The following is a 17,660-nucleotide window of genomic DNA, read 5'->3' as shown; positions in this document are numbered from 1 at the left end:
CCATTGCCTTCTGAGGTGGCACCACGGGTAGGCTTTCTCTGCAGTGACACCACATATGTGGAACTCCCTGCCCCAAGACATTATGTTATGTACCTCCCTTTCTCTGTGTCACTGGCAATTGAAGACATTTCTCTTTAAACAAGCTTTTAATTCTGTTAATTAATCTAATTTATTGATTGTTAGTTTCAGCTCCCTGTGTTCTTGCTTTTCAATGCTGCTTTTTTAATCTGGTAATTATGATCATTATTTTTAAATCTGTTTTTATACTTTGTAAGCCACTTTGAACAAATCCTTTTGGGGGATGGTGGTTGGATATACATTTTAGTATAGGTAAATGTGTAATTAAATAAATGAACAAACACACTGGATAGTTCAAGTGTTCAAATCACTTCATGTACATTATCTCAGTAATCCTTACACCCAAGATAGACCCAAATTGTTATCAACATATTGCATAAAGGAAGGGCTCTAAGGCTGAAGGAATAGCATCTTTCTTAAGACCACCTAGTGAATTCATGGCTGAGATTAAATTTGAGCTTGGCTCACCATCTTGGCAATTAAGATACAGTCCAGCATTTCCTAATCCTGGGTCACCTGATGTTGTTGGGCTACAACTCCCATTATCCAGTAGCCATGTTGGCTGGAGATGGTGGGAATTGTAGCCCAACTACATCAGGGAATGCATGGTTGGGAAAGGCTGTGATATACCAGCAATTACGATGACCTAAATAGGTAATAATGTTACTGAAATAAAGTGAGGTGTGTTTACTGTTGCTCTGCCATGAACTAAATGGTGTCTAAGGAACTGGTCTAAACAAACTCCTCCTAATTACCTTATTAAACATAGAACCACCCTGTGAATAATGCGGAGGAATATAGTATGATGATATTGGCAACTGTTGTAGGTAGGGCATTTCTTGGATGAGCAGTTTCATTTCAAGAGGTTGAAATATAAGACATGTAATTTGTTACCTGTTACAACCTGCAGACAGGGCATTAAACTTGTTTACAAGGTGATCACATCTGGATAACACAAGATAGATGATTAGTAGGATGCTTATCAGGGTTTCAAATCATTTCCATAATCCATTAAAAATGAAGTTTCATTTAAAGAGTGCTAGATGCAAGCCTGTGCTGTGATATGTGGAGACATGGCATCAGTGTTTGAAATGTTTGACATATGAGGTTATTTAAATAAAGGAATGTTCCATTTTACATATGCTTTATTAGGTACTTACAAGACTGTGCCAACAGATATTTCTGAATATATGTAAGTTGCCATTTGATCTCTCCAAAACATTAACCATCATTTCCAGAAGAATATTCATGCTGCACAGAACAGCTAACATTTATCTTTTGTATTACTAGCATTTATTTATATTTTCATTTTTTTTCAGTGTCTCTGCTGGTGTGACAAGTTGAAGGAACATCAGCTTTCAGGATCTGCCATTTCTCCTACCTCCCACATAAGCATGGAAGCTCCAATCTAGAATTTGACTAGTTGTTGTTGTCAACCAGGAAAGTGAAGAGTCAATGATTAAGCTGCAATGTTCCTGGTGTCCCTCTGTCTTCTGTGGGCCATACTGATTTAATAAAAATGAAATAATTTTGCTGGCTTTTCCTGCAGATTCTGATGCAGTGTTGCGGCTTGACTGAGAGAGGGGATGAGGAGAGGCCCACCACATCCCAGAACAGTGCCCCAAGTGGTCTTGGTGATGATACCTGGAGCAAAATTGGCTCTTGCCTGAAAATTAGTGAAGATCACTGATTTAGCTTAATGCAGAGTTCTGGAGAACTCAAACTCTTGCACAATTTTGTGGGATTTTGGTTTATTAATATCCTAATAAAGATATTGCCCAACAGTAGAAAAAGTAAATACTTTTTCAATTATAACCTTGGGCCAGGATAATTTTTCTGATCTTCCAGGCTGTACAGCTCACACACTGGATTTGTTTCACACTTAGCTACTATGCACAGGTACAGAAGTCTTGAGAGGTAATTAGGACAAATCTTTGCAAATGCCTTGGGATAATGAGATACTTTCTTATAATCTATATGACATACTTTTTATTGTGATACCCTTGGAAGTAGGGATGTTGGAGAATTTCGTTTGGTTAGCATTTTGAAGCAAACTGACCAAATTCACAAGTCTTCTCCAACTTTTGTGATGCAATTATCTCAAAAACACATACAAAATGCATATTTTATAGGGAATAGCATACAAAATGTAATCATGTGATCTGTGGGGTTTCACACACTACAAGAATTGCTAAGGAAATAAATTGGTCTTCCTGACAAAACTGACATAACCAGTTGTGTGTGGATGTTGTCACATTCTGGGTAAGCACATTATGGGCTCTGAAAATCTCCCATATTTACAATGTGCTGACTGGTGCTTTTTGAAATCTGAGGGCAAATTTGGACATTACTGGCTGAAGCAGAACTCATATTTTTACCCCCACTGTGAGATAGGTGATCTGTACCAGTATCTGGAATTCATGCACCTCTATGAAGCCTTGCACATGAGAACATTGGCTGTATCTAGCATCTTAAGGTGCAAGAAAAATAACAGTGACCCCCGAATCCCTTCTTGGAGCAGTTGTCTGTTATTTAATCCTTTGGGAATACTTTGTAATTTTGTACCATATCAAAATGTCAGGTATGGCCAAAAGACTAATATATCTTAGTGTAATTTAAATAGCAATCAGCAAGCTATTTTTTCTGATTAAGATACAGAAACTTTATGGTCCCAGCAGGAGACTGATGATGCTAATCTGTCAATGTCCTGATAGTTCTGTGCTTGATTGCTTCAAACCAGTAGAGCTGCATAATCAAACACAAAAACACCAAGGATTGTATCAGTACCAGAATGTTCAATGAGTCTGTGCTCACATCATTGAGATGGTTGCATCTTGCCTGCCTTTGTGTATTATATTTGGATGGTGCCTCAGAAGAGCACTGTAGATAAAATGGAGAGTGGGGAAATATGTCTCCATACCTTGGAGAACTTGACCTTAGGTGTAGTCATAATGGACCAAATCTAGAATATTTGCATCTTCAAATGTGCTGCCCTAAAATTAATCAACAATTGAACAAAAGAATAGGGAACAGTACAAGAGCCGCTCTATATGCCATAGTGTTCTATTAGAAGAGAATTGTGAGTTTAGTGCTGATTAGTTGGGAACTACTCCAGTAAACAAACATGAGGCCAGATTGCCTAGGAAAAGACTCCTAGGTAAGAAGATTGCAAGCCTGACAACAGGCTAAAGTAGACCAAGGTACATCTCTGAGACATACATGTTGTTCTGAAGCAAATATTGACTTGCATGCCAGTAGCCTTTTCCAGTTTCCTTTCATAGCAAATTATTAGCATCATCAGCATCATCCCGCCTTTCCCCTAGGAACCCAAGGTGGTATAGAGGGTTCCCCCTCCCATTTTTTTCCTCACAACAATCCTGTAAGGTAGGTTAGGCTGAAAGAGAGTAACTGGCCTAGGTCACCCAGTGGGCTTCATGGCTGAGTGGGCATTTGAACCTGGCTCTCCCAATCATAGTTCTACACTCTAAGCACTACACCACAGCAGCTCTCAATTATGTCAAGGCAGCCAAATTAAACTGTACTATGTATGCTCCACCAAAGTTAAGCAAATCTCAACAAGTTAAGTATGTCTCAAATCCCCCCATTAAAATTAATTGGACAGAAAAGCACTGAACTTTGGCTAGATAATGCCCATTATCACAAAATAATCACACATTAATCAGTCGTATGTTTCATTCCAAAACCGTTATTTGAGGGCTTAATTTTCAACATTTCTGTATGATAATAATCTTGTAAAAGTTGTGCAAAATGAAAAGAGAGATTTTTAAAGGAAGGGTTTAGCCTCTATAAACTAGAAGTTGTTCAGGAAATACACATTGCTGCCAAAGATAGTAGCACACACTCCAAATTAATTTTTTTGCTCTCAAGAATGTTCAGACCACACATACACACACAAAGGTACCATTGCAATATATGTATTCATGGTGGTCAACAAATACCAATAAAATAATGTATTTCACATCCTTCCTTTGAACTTTTTATGCAATTTTTAAAGACATTCTTATTTTGAATATTTTGTTGGTAAAATTATGCAAGTGCTGAAGGAAGAAAAAATGTACAATATAATCTACTAACTGTTGTGCAGTCTGGCACAGACATTCTTTGCAGTTCAAAATTCCTTGATGATATGTATAAATGAGAGAATTTCCTGCAAGGCTGTTACTAGGTGCTCTGGTGTGAAGAAATGAGAAATTTCATGGACTACTGAACACTGCAAATAAGTCACAGCAGATAAGATTAAGAAGACCCAAATTATTTATTTAGTAATTGAGATTCATTGGGAAAGGAATTGGTGAGCAAATAGTCCCTATACTCAACAGCCGCTTAACAGTGAATATAGGATCCTATAATTGCTACATAGCAATAATGCAAAATGGAATAGTAGTAATATAAAATGGAGTGTGGAATCCAATAATCCTTCAAGATGAAGCAGAAGGGAGACATAAATGGTCAGTTAATGACTATAGCCATAAGGTAACAAATAATAGGGTAACAAATAGAGGGAACAAATAAAGGGCGGCAGCCACTGCTGGGGGTGTGTTGGGAGGATCAGTTTGTGTGAAATATATTTCACAATGGCAACACCCATAGGAAATGTAGTTCTCCCAGGCTGCAGCCTCCCTGAATGCAGCATGCAGAGATGCTAGGAGGCATGGGAACTAAATGACACATTGATCCCTGGGTCTGCTGTCACAAAGAAGCAGCTTCAAGGGCCAGAAGCCTGCCCATAGTGATTCCCAGGATGTGGGAGCAATCCCTGTGTTTCAGTGTGTTTGGAAAACTGTGAAGATGGCAGGAGGGGAATGGCCCCAAGGGATGGCTGTAGGCTTGAAGAGAACTGGGCAGGGACTCCAAGAACACTCTGGAAGCAATCTGAAATGGATCCAAGGAGGGTGAACTAAAAATAAAAAGGTAAAAGGTAAAGGTATCCCCAACCAGTCGTGTCCGACTCTAGGGTGCAGTGCTCATCCCCGTTTCTATGCCAAAGAGCCAGCGCTGTCCGAAGACGCTTCCGTGGTCATGTGGCCGGAATGACTGAACACCGAGGTGCACGGAACGCTGTTACCTTTCCCGCCGAGGCGGTACCTATTTACCTACTTGCAATTTCTTGCTTTCGAACTGCTAGGTTGGCAGAAGCTGGGACTGAAGACGGGAGGTCACTCCGTCACGCGGCACTCGGGTCATGAACTGCTGTCCTGCCGACCTTCCAGTCTGCAGTTCAGCATCTTAACCACTAAGCCACCGCGGCCCTTAAAAGCCACTGCGAACTAAAAATACAGTGTCCAAATTCCCCATTTGCAGACTTGGTCCCATTACTACCAAAAATGCAAACAACTGGAAGATTACCAGTCCAACTACAAACCCAAGGGTCTGTCATTTACTCTGTAGAACAGCCTGACTGGGCAAATTTCTTATTTAGGCAATGTCCTCAACATACTGTTTGTTATTTCCTGTGTCATAAGAGCTATCCTGATCATTCTAACTTGCAAACCTCTTCTGATAAAATCCATCTTTGACAGATCCCTCAGAATCATGGGTGTTGTTAGTATCATCTAAAAATAGAGAATGAATGAAAGGAATAATTTAATACTGTTAACACAGAACATTTCCCTGTTTAGAGGGGGAAAGTAGCAAAAAAAATTTTAAAAATTAAGTTGACATAGCTGTTTTTCAGAAACACACATTTAATAGAGAAGAACTTATTTTATTTGGGAAAAAGTATTCAATGGCTATAGATATAGTGCATGTGCAGTTTCAAAGACTAAAGGATTTACACATATGATTTCAAATTAACTTAAATGGGAATTCCATTATTTATATTCTGATTCAAATGGGAGATCAATAATGGTGAAAGGAGTTTTAGACCATAAACTGATTACTCTGGTGAACTTGTACACATCTAATAATGATTTGGGGTTTTTTTTAAGGAAACTACAGAAGGACATTGATAAATTTATTGAAGGGGAATTAATCCTACCAGTCAATCTAAATATAACCAACAAAATGAATTAGGTCAAATTTAATCAAGTACAACATGTTCACAATGTGATTCCCAAAAAATTATAATTCAGAACTGCTTAGAATATTGGAACATCTATGATGTTTGGAGATATTTCAATCAAACTGTCAAGGATTTTACTTTCTATTCAAATAAACACAAATCACGTGCAAGACTGGAATAAATATATATATATATATATATATATATATATATATATATATGAGAGACTCAAAATTTACTGCCTTAGGTCACATCAGTGAGGATAGGATTGGTCAAAGTAGCAAATCATGCCCCAATAATAATTAACTGGTGTTGTGTTAGGAAAAAATAAACATATTAGTTGGAGACTAAATTCACTTTTATTACAAGATTTAGGTATTAAAATGAAGTTATCAGCTGATATCAAAAACATTTTCAAGAAAATGAGATTCAGTTAATAATAAAAGTAAATGTGTAGGACTCATTTCAGGCTGTTATTGGGGAAAACATAATAGCATTTACTTTTTCAACCGTAAAAAATGAAGGGAACATGGGTATACTACAGTGACAGAACTTTATCATTTAGAGAAGAAACATAAGACAGATCATTCAGAGGAAACAATAAGGCAACTTAGGATTTTATGGAAGAATTGGATATATTGGACATTTTTAAAATAAAAAAAATTTATAGCTTATACAAAGTAGAAATATTTTGAGAGAGGTATGAAACCAGAGAAAACATTGGCATTTCAGGTAAGAAAGAAACAAGGAATGTTGTGTTAGCTATAAGAAAGAAATCAGGAGAACTATTGAACCAAACTTAAAGTATAAAATAATTGTTAAGGTATTACAAATATCTGTATACGTTTGGAAAACCAAGGGATAGTTATATACAAGCCTTCTGGAGAAAACACAAATTCCTAAGTTATCAGAGGAGGATAGAGTATGAATTCTGCATTAACACTTTTAGAAGTTAAGAACAAAATTAAAAGGTCAAGAATGAATAAATCATCAAGTCCAGATGGGCTGATTGTGGAATTATTTGAACAATTTGAGGAAATCCTGGCTCCAAAATTAGTAGAACTGTATAATTCAGTGACTGAAAGGAGTTCAATACCTAAAATGTGGAACGAAGGAAAATTATTTTAATATGAAAAGAAGGTACAGATACTGCTCAAGTTAAGTCTTATAAACCAATTCCTTTATGAAATGCAGATTACAAAGTATTTACCTCAGTCTTGGCAAAAAGGCTTAATATTATTATGAGGAAATACATAAACTAGGATCAGATGAGGTTTATTAAGAGGGGGAAGCTAGCTTCTAATATTAGAAGAGCCCTAAATATTATTAACAATGCTTCAATATTATTGAATTCTACTGTGTCGCTTTTTTTTTTTAGATGCCACTAAAGTATTTGATCACATTGAATGGCCATTTCTTATGGGTTTAATTGAAGCAATGAACATTAGAGGAAACTATATGTGGATAATGCTAATTTATTGTTCAGCTATAGCTGTATTGTCTATTAAGAAAACTTACAAAACCTTCTTTTCAGACGCATGGTAGAAGGCAAGGGTGCTCACTGTCTCTACTGCTGTTTTTCTTGCTAATAGAACCATTAGAGACAGCAATACGATCTAAAGGAAATAAAAAGGGAGTTAAAGTGGGTTCTGAATCTGTTAACATTTTGTTATACACAGATGGTGTTATGATTTCATTAGAGTATCCATTCTTATCTGTTGTAACTTTTATTTCAGATTATAGATAGATATGCAATGATCTTAGGGTATACAGTCAATAAGGAAAAATCTGAGATAATCTGTTTAAATATGCCAAAACCAGAAGAACAGGCAGTGTTGCAAGTGCTAGGACTGAGAAAGATTAATAAAAAATGAGGTATCTGGGAATAAAACTTTCTAGAGTTATTAGAAATTGTGTAAGAGTACATTATCAGCAGCTATTGGTCAAGATAGAGAAGGATTTTGGACAATGGTCTATATTAAATTTATCTTGGTCAACAAAAATTGCAATGATTAAGACAGCAGTGCTACCTACATTTTTGTTCTTGTTTATGGCTTTGCCATTGTTGCTTAACTATAGAGAGATCAAGGGTTGGGGAAAGGAACTGACATGTTTTGTATGAGATAAGAAAGCCTCTAAAATTAAAATAGATTATGTTACAAGCTTCAAAATTAAAAGGAGGACTAAGTTTCCTTCCTTACAACTATGCTACAAAGCTTCTAAGCTGTTATGAATGAAGATGTGGTTCACAGAAGAGAAGTCCAATAAGGATTATATGTTGGAGCAGGAATAGATTACTGTACCTCCTCTGCAAATTTTGCCTTTAGTAAAAAAGAAGCAGCATGAATAAATATGAAAGCGTTGAAATTGATCCCAGATCAGATCTTGAAAACCTAAATTAGGTATAAGCAGAAGTTAAGTCCTGACATTTTGCCTTTGGCTTCTGTGCTTAGGCATGACAAATTTAGGGAGCAATCCTATGGGGATAGGCGGCTGCCTCCAAACTCGGAAGCGACCGCCTATCCAATGCATGGTGGGAGGAGTGCGGAGGGGATACACTCCTCCACACTCCAGCCACCCTGCATTGGTGGCTAAACAGCCAATTCTGGATGTCTAGCTGCAGGACATCAGAGCACAGGGTGGGGAGGCCGGACAACAGATAGGAAGTGTTGTACCGGCACTTCCACACTCCCTGCCCACACCGCCGCTGGGGAATGCCCCCTTTTTCCCTGCTCCGTATTGCTCTTACGAGCTCGGAGTGCTGAGACGATCCACTCCGTCTTTGAGGGGACGGGGTGCGGATGCGATTCTCTTGGAACTGACCAATCCTATATCTGTCTAGCCGCTGTCTAGTGGCATAGAATTATGCCCTTAGAAATCGATTTGATGGATTTAGGATCTGGGAGGAAAACACCTATTATAGATTTAAGGCACAATCCTATGGATGTTTAGACATAAAAAAAGCCCTACAATTCCCAACATTCCCCAGCCAGACTGGCTGGGGAATGCTGGGAATTGTAGGGCCCTTTTCTGTCTAAACATCCATAGGATTGTGCCCTTAGGTACTTAATTTCAAATGCAGGGATGATTCTTAGGGAAAGGTTTGGGAGCCAGGGGTGGACTCTAACTTGGTACCTATATCTTCAGATCCAACATTTCATTCTACGAGGAATAAAACTAATACACCTTTAAAAAATCACCTCATTTGAGGAGCTTTTGAAGACATTAGAGGACAGATGCATGTATCCTAAGCCTCTATTATTAAATCCTTTCAGAAATTAAAAAGAACATATAAATGTGGGCAAGGAATTTAGTTATAGCTATTGGAGATGAAGTTTGGCAGAAGTCTTCAATGTAAGTTTAAATCTATCTATCTATTTATCTATCTACCTACCTATATCTATATATCTGTTTGTATGACAGTGAAAGAGGCCCAGTTAAAAGTTAGCTTTTGTTGGTGTATGTCTCCACAGAGATTGAATCGAATATATCATACCAATGCATTTGGTTGTTAAAAATGTGGCAAATTGGATGCTGATTTATTACATGATTTGTGGAGTTGTCCTAAAGTGCAATTATACTGGAGACAAATTTTCTGTGAGATAGAACAAATGATGGGGTTTAATTTGCCTATGAATGTTCTATTAATATTGTTTAACTATATAAGGGCACAATCCTATGGCCGCTAGTCAGCAGCTAGATGGCCATAGGATAGGTCAGTTCCTGGCAACTTTTACTTCAGAGCCCACGCTCCAAGGCTGGTTCCCCGAGAACCAACCTTCACCCCCTCCCACACTGCCTCGTAAGCAGTGTGGAGAGGCAAAAACGGGGCATTCCTGGGGGTGTTCCGGGGCAGAGAAGTCTGAAATCCCGTGCAACACATCCAACATGTCATCCAGCCACCACTTCCCACGCTCCGACTTCCCATAGCTAGACAGTCGAAGTCAGCTGTCTGGCTGCAAATGCAGGGTGGCTGAAGCATGGAGGGGACGATCCCCTCCATGCTTTTCCTGCCCTGCATTGGATAGGCAGTCACCTCTGAGTTTGGAGGCAGCCACCTATCCCAGTAGGATTGTTCCCCCCATTTTCCAAATGTGAATCAGGTATATTTGATTGCTAATCTTTTGGGGACTGCAAAGTTGTGTTGGCAAAATACTGGAAATCAGCAGCTGTTCCAGAAATTGGGCAATGGTTGTTTGAAGTACTAAAATTGGCTCATATGGACAAGTTGACAGATATGGTCCATAAAAGAAATGGGCAAATGCGTCAAACAAATTTTTCTTAAAATAGAACCCATTTATTAGATGTAATAAATATGAATATATACATAAATATTAATAAATATTACTACACACACACACACACACATTTCAGGATATGATGAAGTGTATTTTATTGTTCTGTGGACTTCTCCCTGCCCTCTCCTGTTAAAGTTGTTTGATTATTTTATATTTTTGTATCTATAAATAAATAAGTATTTTTATAAAACACCAAGAACTTTAACTACTCCCAAGAAGAAAATAATTTGAATGTATTACATTAAAACAACCTTGGGTAGCAGCAATCCAGCAGTAATTTACTTTAAGATGATCTACAAGTTGTGCTCAGCGACCTGGTAGACATTCAGGTTTTTACAGGCAGTTCTGAAGACTAAAGTAGAGAACGATCATCTTCAAAAGTCCTTTTGCTGCTGTGACTTAGTTGGCGATACTGGGATCTCATCTGAATTATCCTATGCTGTGATCCATTTTTGCTCACAGCATTCCATAAGATTAAGCTAAGTGGGAGCACTGCAGGACCAATACACTTTTGTGCTGAATGATCATGGAGTAATACTGCCATGAGCATTTTGTAAGTCTCATAGCTGCTGTCTGATGTACAATCCTTTACTGAACCCTGGGGTTCAATGTTATTTAGCTTTTCACCTGCTTGTATCTTTTTGGAGGCTTTCCAAAAAGTGCTTTCAAAAGTGCTGAGTGTGCAGCTGTTCAAGAAACTTGCATGTGAGGAGGAGTACAAATAGTAGGCAGAATATTGTAGCTTTCAACTGGTTGACATCTAGCCAACTAGGGTGTTATAGCCAGCTATCCTTTGGTGTTCCTCCTTCCTACATAAAAGGCCCTAAGGTCAAGTTCACAGACAGATGTTCATTGCTTCATGATTTTATAAGCAATGGCTTTGAACATGTGAAACAACCATCACAGCACAAACCCCAAAGAGAAAACGTCTGTATCATTCAAATTATTGTTTAACTGAAATATTATGCACACATGAGTTTGTGTGTGTGTGCGCACACGAGTGTGTGTGCGTGTGTGTGTATGTGTGTATTTCTATACCACCTTTCAGCATATCAAGGCAGCATTCAAAGTTTTCAAACAATAAAACAAGATAAATAGATAATTTTAAAATCCAAGATAAAAAGATGTGTCTTAACTAGGGATGTATAAGAAATTCATTTCAGTTCATTTTGGATCAGGATTTAACCAGTTCGCACCTTCCAGACCGAACACAGACTTAGATGCAAGGTGCAGTCAAAGTCTGTACATTTCTGAGCTTGTGATGTGATTCACAGCCCGCCCCCCATGTGTTCAACTGCACACATACATTTGAAAAATGGCCATGAAAAAAGGCATACTTTTGAAAAATGTGCACAAATATGCTTTAATCAATGGAAAAAGAGGCATTTATTTCAAAGATGTGCACAATTGATTCATACCTTTGGAACAATACTCATGAAAATATGCACAGATTTTCATGTGAAAAGGAAAAAAAAACCCCTCACATCTGATATGGCCTCGAGGTGGAACGAGCTTCAAGATAGAATTCAGAGAACTTCGGTGAGCTCAGGTTTTGCTGATTCACACATCCCTAGTCCTTATCCCCTTTCTGAATGCAGAAAAAGTGAGGGCCAGTCACTTTTCATGTGAAAAGGAAAAAAAAAAACCCTCACATCTGATATGGCTTCGAGGTGGAACGAGCTTCAAGATAGAATTCAGAGAACTTCGGTGAGCTCAGGTTTTGCTGATTCACACATCCCTAGTCCTTATCCCCTTTCTGAATGCAGAAAAAGTGAGGGCCAGTCGCAACTTGAGAAAGAGTGCATTCCAGAGTTTGGGAGTGGCAGGAGAAAGCCCTTTCTCATGTCTCTGACAGGCCTGGGCAGGTGAGGGTGTCTTCAAAAGGGCCTCTCCTGTTGATCTTAGTAACTTAGCAGTCCCTCAGATAGCCATGTGCTAAGCTACTTGGAGCTTTACAGGTTACAACCAACACCCAGGAAACAACTGGAACAAATGCAGATCTTTCAGTATTCGAGTGATGTGGTCACAATGCCACATGCACCAGTCAGCAGCAGAGCTGCCTGTCATGCCCCTGCTGAATCCGCTTTGGAGGACAAGCTAGAGCCCATTGAGATAAGCATCTTGAAAGAGCAGCCAGCCTACTTCCATGAACCTTGAGGCAGATCAGGATGATCCTGGGCCTCAAGAGAGACAGGCTCAGTCTGAACTGCACCCTCGAGACATGGAGAGCCTCCTTTCTGGTTTGGAGGCAGATGCCAAGCTACTGCCTAGCCCCAGGGATGACTAAAAAGGCAACCTCATTAATATGGCAATGCCATATTTGTAAACCGCAGATGACAGACACCCTCTTAGATGAGGCATTCCCTCTGCACACTCACACAGGTGGGAATGCCTCTTACCAGATGGCACCTGCTGTGACACATACATGCATTATTTAAAAATAAGGGAAGGGTTTTTTTCTGCTCCAAAGCCATGGCCCTATGCAAATTTAGGTCAATTTAACTGCATAATGATTAAAACGTAATTGGCCTTACTGAGATTTCTTTCATCAGGTGACATCCCTACTTTGTTATTTTATGAGATTGTTCTTTGGAAAATGGATGAGCTGGAAAACCATAAGTAAAAGAGATCTTCGGCTATCTGGAACAAATGCCAATCATCTTTGGATCACAACATCATCTCCTGAATCATTGATACAGCTGGCGTATTTCCCTCACCTATATTTCAAGTTGTCAGAATGCTCAGCCAGGATAAGAAGGTATTTAAAAACCCACAAGGGAAAGAAGTCTGATAAGGAAGAAGACTGAGCAAACTTATGTGATACAAAAATCCATGAGGTATTCCTGTAAGACTGCAGGGTGACAATGCCACACAAGTTGACAGGCACTGCCTTCTATCTGAGGTCTCACAGTTTCCCAGGGTAATAACAGCATGCACTTTCAGAAACCATTTGCTAGAGTACCTTATTGGCTCCTTTTCACAGAAGTCTAATCCTATGGGCACATTCCCCTGTCATTCATTATGAAGTCTCACATTCTAGGCTTTCTGGGTGATCTCTCAAGTAGAATCATATTAACTTTTTCTACAGTCCCACCTCTATTAATTCCTTGCCAGGAATGTTTACACAGCCAAGCTGTGCAGTACTTCTGAGTAGAAGGGGTGTTTAATGGACTGAGAAAATTGTGTGCCTCTTAGACGGCAGAAGGGCAGAATGAATACTGCAGTAAATGTAGTAGCAGCAGCAAAATGAGGGTGAAATTTGTTCAAAATAAGAGTTTAGTTCCAAACGTAGTCATAGTTATAGTAGACCCATTGAAGTCCATGAGGTCTAATTAACTTAAAACAGGACTAAGGCTGCAATCCTATACCTACTTGTCTTTCAGTAAGCCCCACTGAAAACAATGGGACTTACTTCTAAGTAGGCATACAGAGGATTGTACTGTAAGTCTAGATCCAGTCCAATGGTTTCTAATCCTACAGTGCTCACATTCTGAATAATATCTTTCTTGATACTAAGTTATGTTTATAAAATGTTTCTTAAATATAACAGGTATGTGTTTACAAAAGGCTGGTATGTTTATTATTGAAGTACTGAGTTAGACTAGCCAGTTCATCAGGTTCTGATCTCCTGCTGTTCTACTTCACGCTTGTGCTAAGATAGGTGCCCTTTACGTTACTGCAACATGATGGAAGCCTCTTTTAATATGGCTTCATCCTACAGGGCTGCAATAACATTTAAAGGCTCTAGAAATTACTCTACACTGCAAGGAACAACGTCAATTTCATAGGAAAGAGCCATGTGTACAATGTATGTCTTTACTGAGCATTCTTTCATGAGGGGGTGGGGAGAGGATGGAAATTCTATTTTTGGAGCTGTGAGAAGAAATGGCAATAAATTCCTGAGGTGGCATGAAGAGTCGGCATTGTAAGGCACTTGCTGAGCTCCACACCCTGGCACAGAACCCACTGCTGACCCCCCAAAGCCCCTAGTTCAGGGGTGCAGAACCTGGGGACAAATCTAGGCTCCCAATCTAGCCCTCTGGCGTTCCCCAGAAGGCCAAACTCCCTTCCCTGGCCCCACCCCTTCCCGCACCCACCAAATACTGTCTCATTTCCTGATTTCTTTGCAGTTTTTCCCCCATTCTAAAAGGTTGAAATGGCTCTCCTAAGGCTTAGGGTGCAATCCTATGCATGTTTAGACAGACAAAAGTCCTAGAACTCCCAGCATGTCCCAGCCAGCTATGCTGGCTGGGGCATGCTGGGAGTTCTAGGACTTTTGTCTGTCTAAACATGCATAGGATTGCACCCTTAGTTACTGGAATTCAGCCCTTGGAGTGAAAGGAGTTCTTCACCCCTGCCCTGGCCCTTCTGCTGCTCCTCCTTGCTGCTGTTGCCAGTTCATCTGCTTTTCCAAATGACACAAGCAAGATAGAGGAGCGGCATTCTCCACTTGCCTTGCCCTCTTCTTCTGGGCTGTGGCAAAGATTGGGCATAGAAGGCAAGCACGTGGGCAGCACTGACAGGGGAGGAGAACATGGGCCTACTCAGGGAGAGGGGTCCCGTTCAGGTTACCTTGCCCAAAAGGCTCCAAAATCTACCAACAGTGACAAATTCCTAACTCTTGTGAACATATTATTATAGCTAACCAGGTAATTCACTGAGCTAGGTCTCAGGCTCAGCCAACCATGCAGTTACTTGTACAATATTTGGTCCATAAATTTCATGGTCACTTCACCACATAAGGGGAGTGTCCGTGGACCAAGGTCATTGCAGGCAGAAGGTCACACAGCCGCACAGAATCAGTAAACAACACCAGGCTTGACGGACCAATTGTCTGTATAAGGCAGTATACTAGGCCATGAACTGAATTGATTAGTATTCTTGGTATGCATCTAAAGGGAAAGGATTTGTATTGAGTCCAATGGCAAACACTATCCTCCTCATAATTTTCATTAGTCATTGTACCCCTGTGGTCTTTAGAGAGTTTCATTGAACTGTATGTAAAAATAACTTTGCACACGTTTTCATCAGCACCGCCACAATAAAAATCTAATAAAAAATGGAAAAGGTATCAGAATGATGTCATACAGTCTGCAAACATATATCTGTGTGCTTTGTTTTATTGTGTTACTCCAAGCTACAACAGCTCTCTGATGTCTAGAGGAATACTTTCAAGTGAAATGCTTAACACCGGGCAGGCATGATCAATAGCTGCTATTGATCTCATGCAGCATAGTGCCTTTTCAAGGTGCTTTCATAATGAAAAAGCATACAGTAATCAGTCACCCACAAAAATCAGAAGTTGCATTGAAAGTCCTGGCTTGGGCATGTTTAGCTGAAAGGAGCTTGAAACGAGGAGACTGTCACTATCAATAATCTGTGGACAGCCTTTTGAAATTCCATGGATTCTCAGAGGCCTTCTGACAAAGATGCATGATTGCTACCCTGACCCAGAATTTTTTTTAAAAAAGACGTCTGTGTGGATGTCAGCCAAATGTTACACTCTACTCCAGGGAGGTGTGAATAAATCAACTTTTAAAAAAAAATATATCCAGAACCACTCCAACAGGCACCCCCCCCCTTTTTTTTTCCATGGCTCCTGTTCAGGGCACTTACTGCTGCGGTTACTGCAAAAGGGAACCATGAAAAGTGGGGGGAGCCTAGATCTTCCCTGTCTCGAGTAGCTGGAGACTTGGGGAAGCGTTGAACGGAAGCAGGACACCGACAAGTATCAGTTCAGTACCTAAAACACAGAGGATCACCTTGCTAAGTGGGCAATATCCTGCCCCCTCCACACATACACACATTTGTGGTGCACTTACTTCTCCCGTTCTTTCCCCCTTTTTCCAACCTGTCACTGTCTTATAGTGTGCAAATTAGCCTATATGCAGTCTCGTCTTTTCCATTTCCTTGTATGTTTCCTACTGCACTTTGTTTCCTTCTACAGTTGAAACATACAAGGGCATTGACAAGGGAAGGCTATACATATTGGACACGGTTGTGCACCTCCAAACGACTTGACAAATAATAATAATAATATTACAGCCCCATTTGTGCAAATTTCTGGGGTCAAAAAAAGTGCTAGGGAACAAAAAGGGGTCACAATCAGCACAAGGAGGGGGGACAGGACAGACAGATAAGATGGGTTCTGCTGCAAAGGACTCTGGGATACAAGGAGGAGGTCTGAGGGGGAAGAAGGAGGGAGAGAACAACCCATAGTGAACCCGATCGTCTGTTGGGTGCACCATGGGTCATTCTGTGAACAACCCACACTGTGTAGCTTATTTGCAGGGTGGGCTGTCATGTCTTGTGAACCGGCCCACTCTGAATATCATTATGCTGACACAGTGGTGATCACAGTAAAGAATGTTTTCTTTGCTACTAGCACCACCACATCATAAACCTGCTGCAAATGGGTTATATCCAGCCCAGTGCTGTGTAAGTTTCCAGCACACATACCTCAGTCATTATCTACCCACATGTGTTTCTCCACATGAAAACTTAAAGGGCAAAAAGCATGAATGTTTCCTGGTAAATCATGCTTATTGTGACATTGTTCTTTGCAGGAACCTATCCGTGGTATTACCCTGCTCAGTGTCTTTGACATGACCTTGTGGGACACGACCACATTTATTGTCTCGTATTAATCAGTCCTTCTGTTTAGCCCCTCCCTACCCTTCACACATACATGCACTCAAGCACCATCTCCCCTCAGAGAAACAAAGCAAGACTAGCAAGTCTCACCCTCTGTGAGGTGCCACTGAATTTGCTAACCCAGCGTGCTTTTGTTTCTCAAGCAGATGTCGACAGTTTAAAATAGATAAACCGAGAATTATTGCGGCAAACTTAACTGTGCACAAATGAAATGTGTGGATTGTTTCATAGAACTTACATTTATTTTCTGTTATTTCTTGAGCATCAGTGCCTTGAGGTTTTCAGAGCCATTGTGCGTTGATTTTAACACTTAAACCACTGTATCATAATACCAGAACTAGGGATTTCTGTATAAATACTCTTTGAAAGCTTTCATTGTAGTTGTTGCAATAATAAGACTTAAGTTTATATTGTTATTTTGCATTATACTTGGTACTTTTACTATTGTAAATTTTTATTGTGGGGAATTAAGCTGCAAGTAGAGGAGAGTTCAGAAACCCTCACCTGTGCTTCTCATTTAGTTTTTAAATGGGACCCTAACCCCCTCTTTATATATAATTGCAGGAGGTCCTGCATTGAAAGACACAGACTGGGCCTGAAGTGAGTGC

General features: G+C 39.8%; 1 protein-coding gene across 8 annotated transcripts in view; it reads right to left on the bottom strand.

Moving 5' to 3' along the window:
- LOC146358408 (uncharacterized) overlaps positions 1 to 17,660 on the bottom strand; it is a 169,744-nt gene that overhangs the window by 53,736 nt on the left and 98,348 nt on the right. For 6 of the 8 annotated variants that reach the window (XR_014784399.1, XR_014784398.1, XR_014784401.1 and 3 more), the window contains 2 exons: positions 7,619 to 7,716; positions 6,439 to 7,196 (listed from right to left, as the gene is read on the bottom strand). Coding sequence is in view for 3 of the 8 variants with exons in the window: in XM_084810517.1 (XP_084666643.1) it covers positions 7,190 to 7,196; positions 7,619 to 7,716 (105 nt within the window). In the remaining 5 variants the exon portion in view is untranslated. Of the gene's footprint in view, positions 1 to 972; positions 1,024 to 6,438; positions 7,197 to 7,618; positions 7,717 to 17,660 lie in introns of those variants that run through there. The other 2 variants (XR_014784397.1, XM_084810507.1) reach the window with 2 other exon arrangements.

The sequence above is a fragment of the Heloderma suspectum genome, chromosome 1 (assembly GCF_057233095.1).
Source record: "Heloderma suspectum isolate Gila_16-S chromosome 1, 16-S_ref, whole genome shotgun sequence".
NCBI lineage: Eukaryota > Metazoa > Chordata > Lepidosauria > Squamata > Helodermatidae > Heloderma > Heloderma suspectum.
This window is presented reverse-complemented; position numbering and strand designations above follow the sequence as displayed.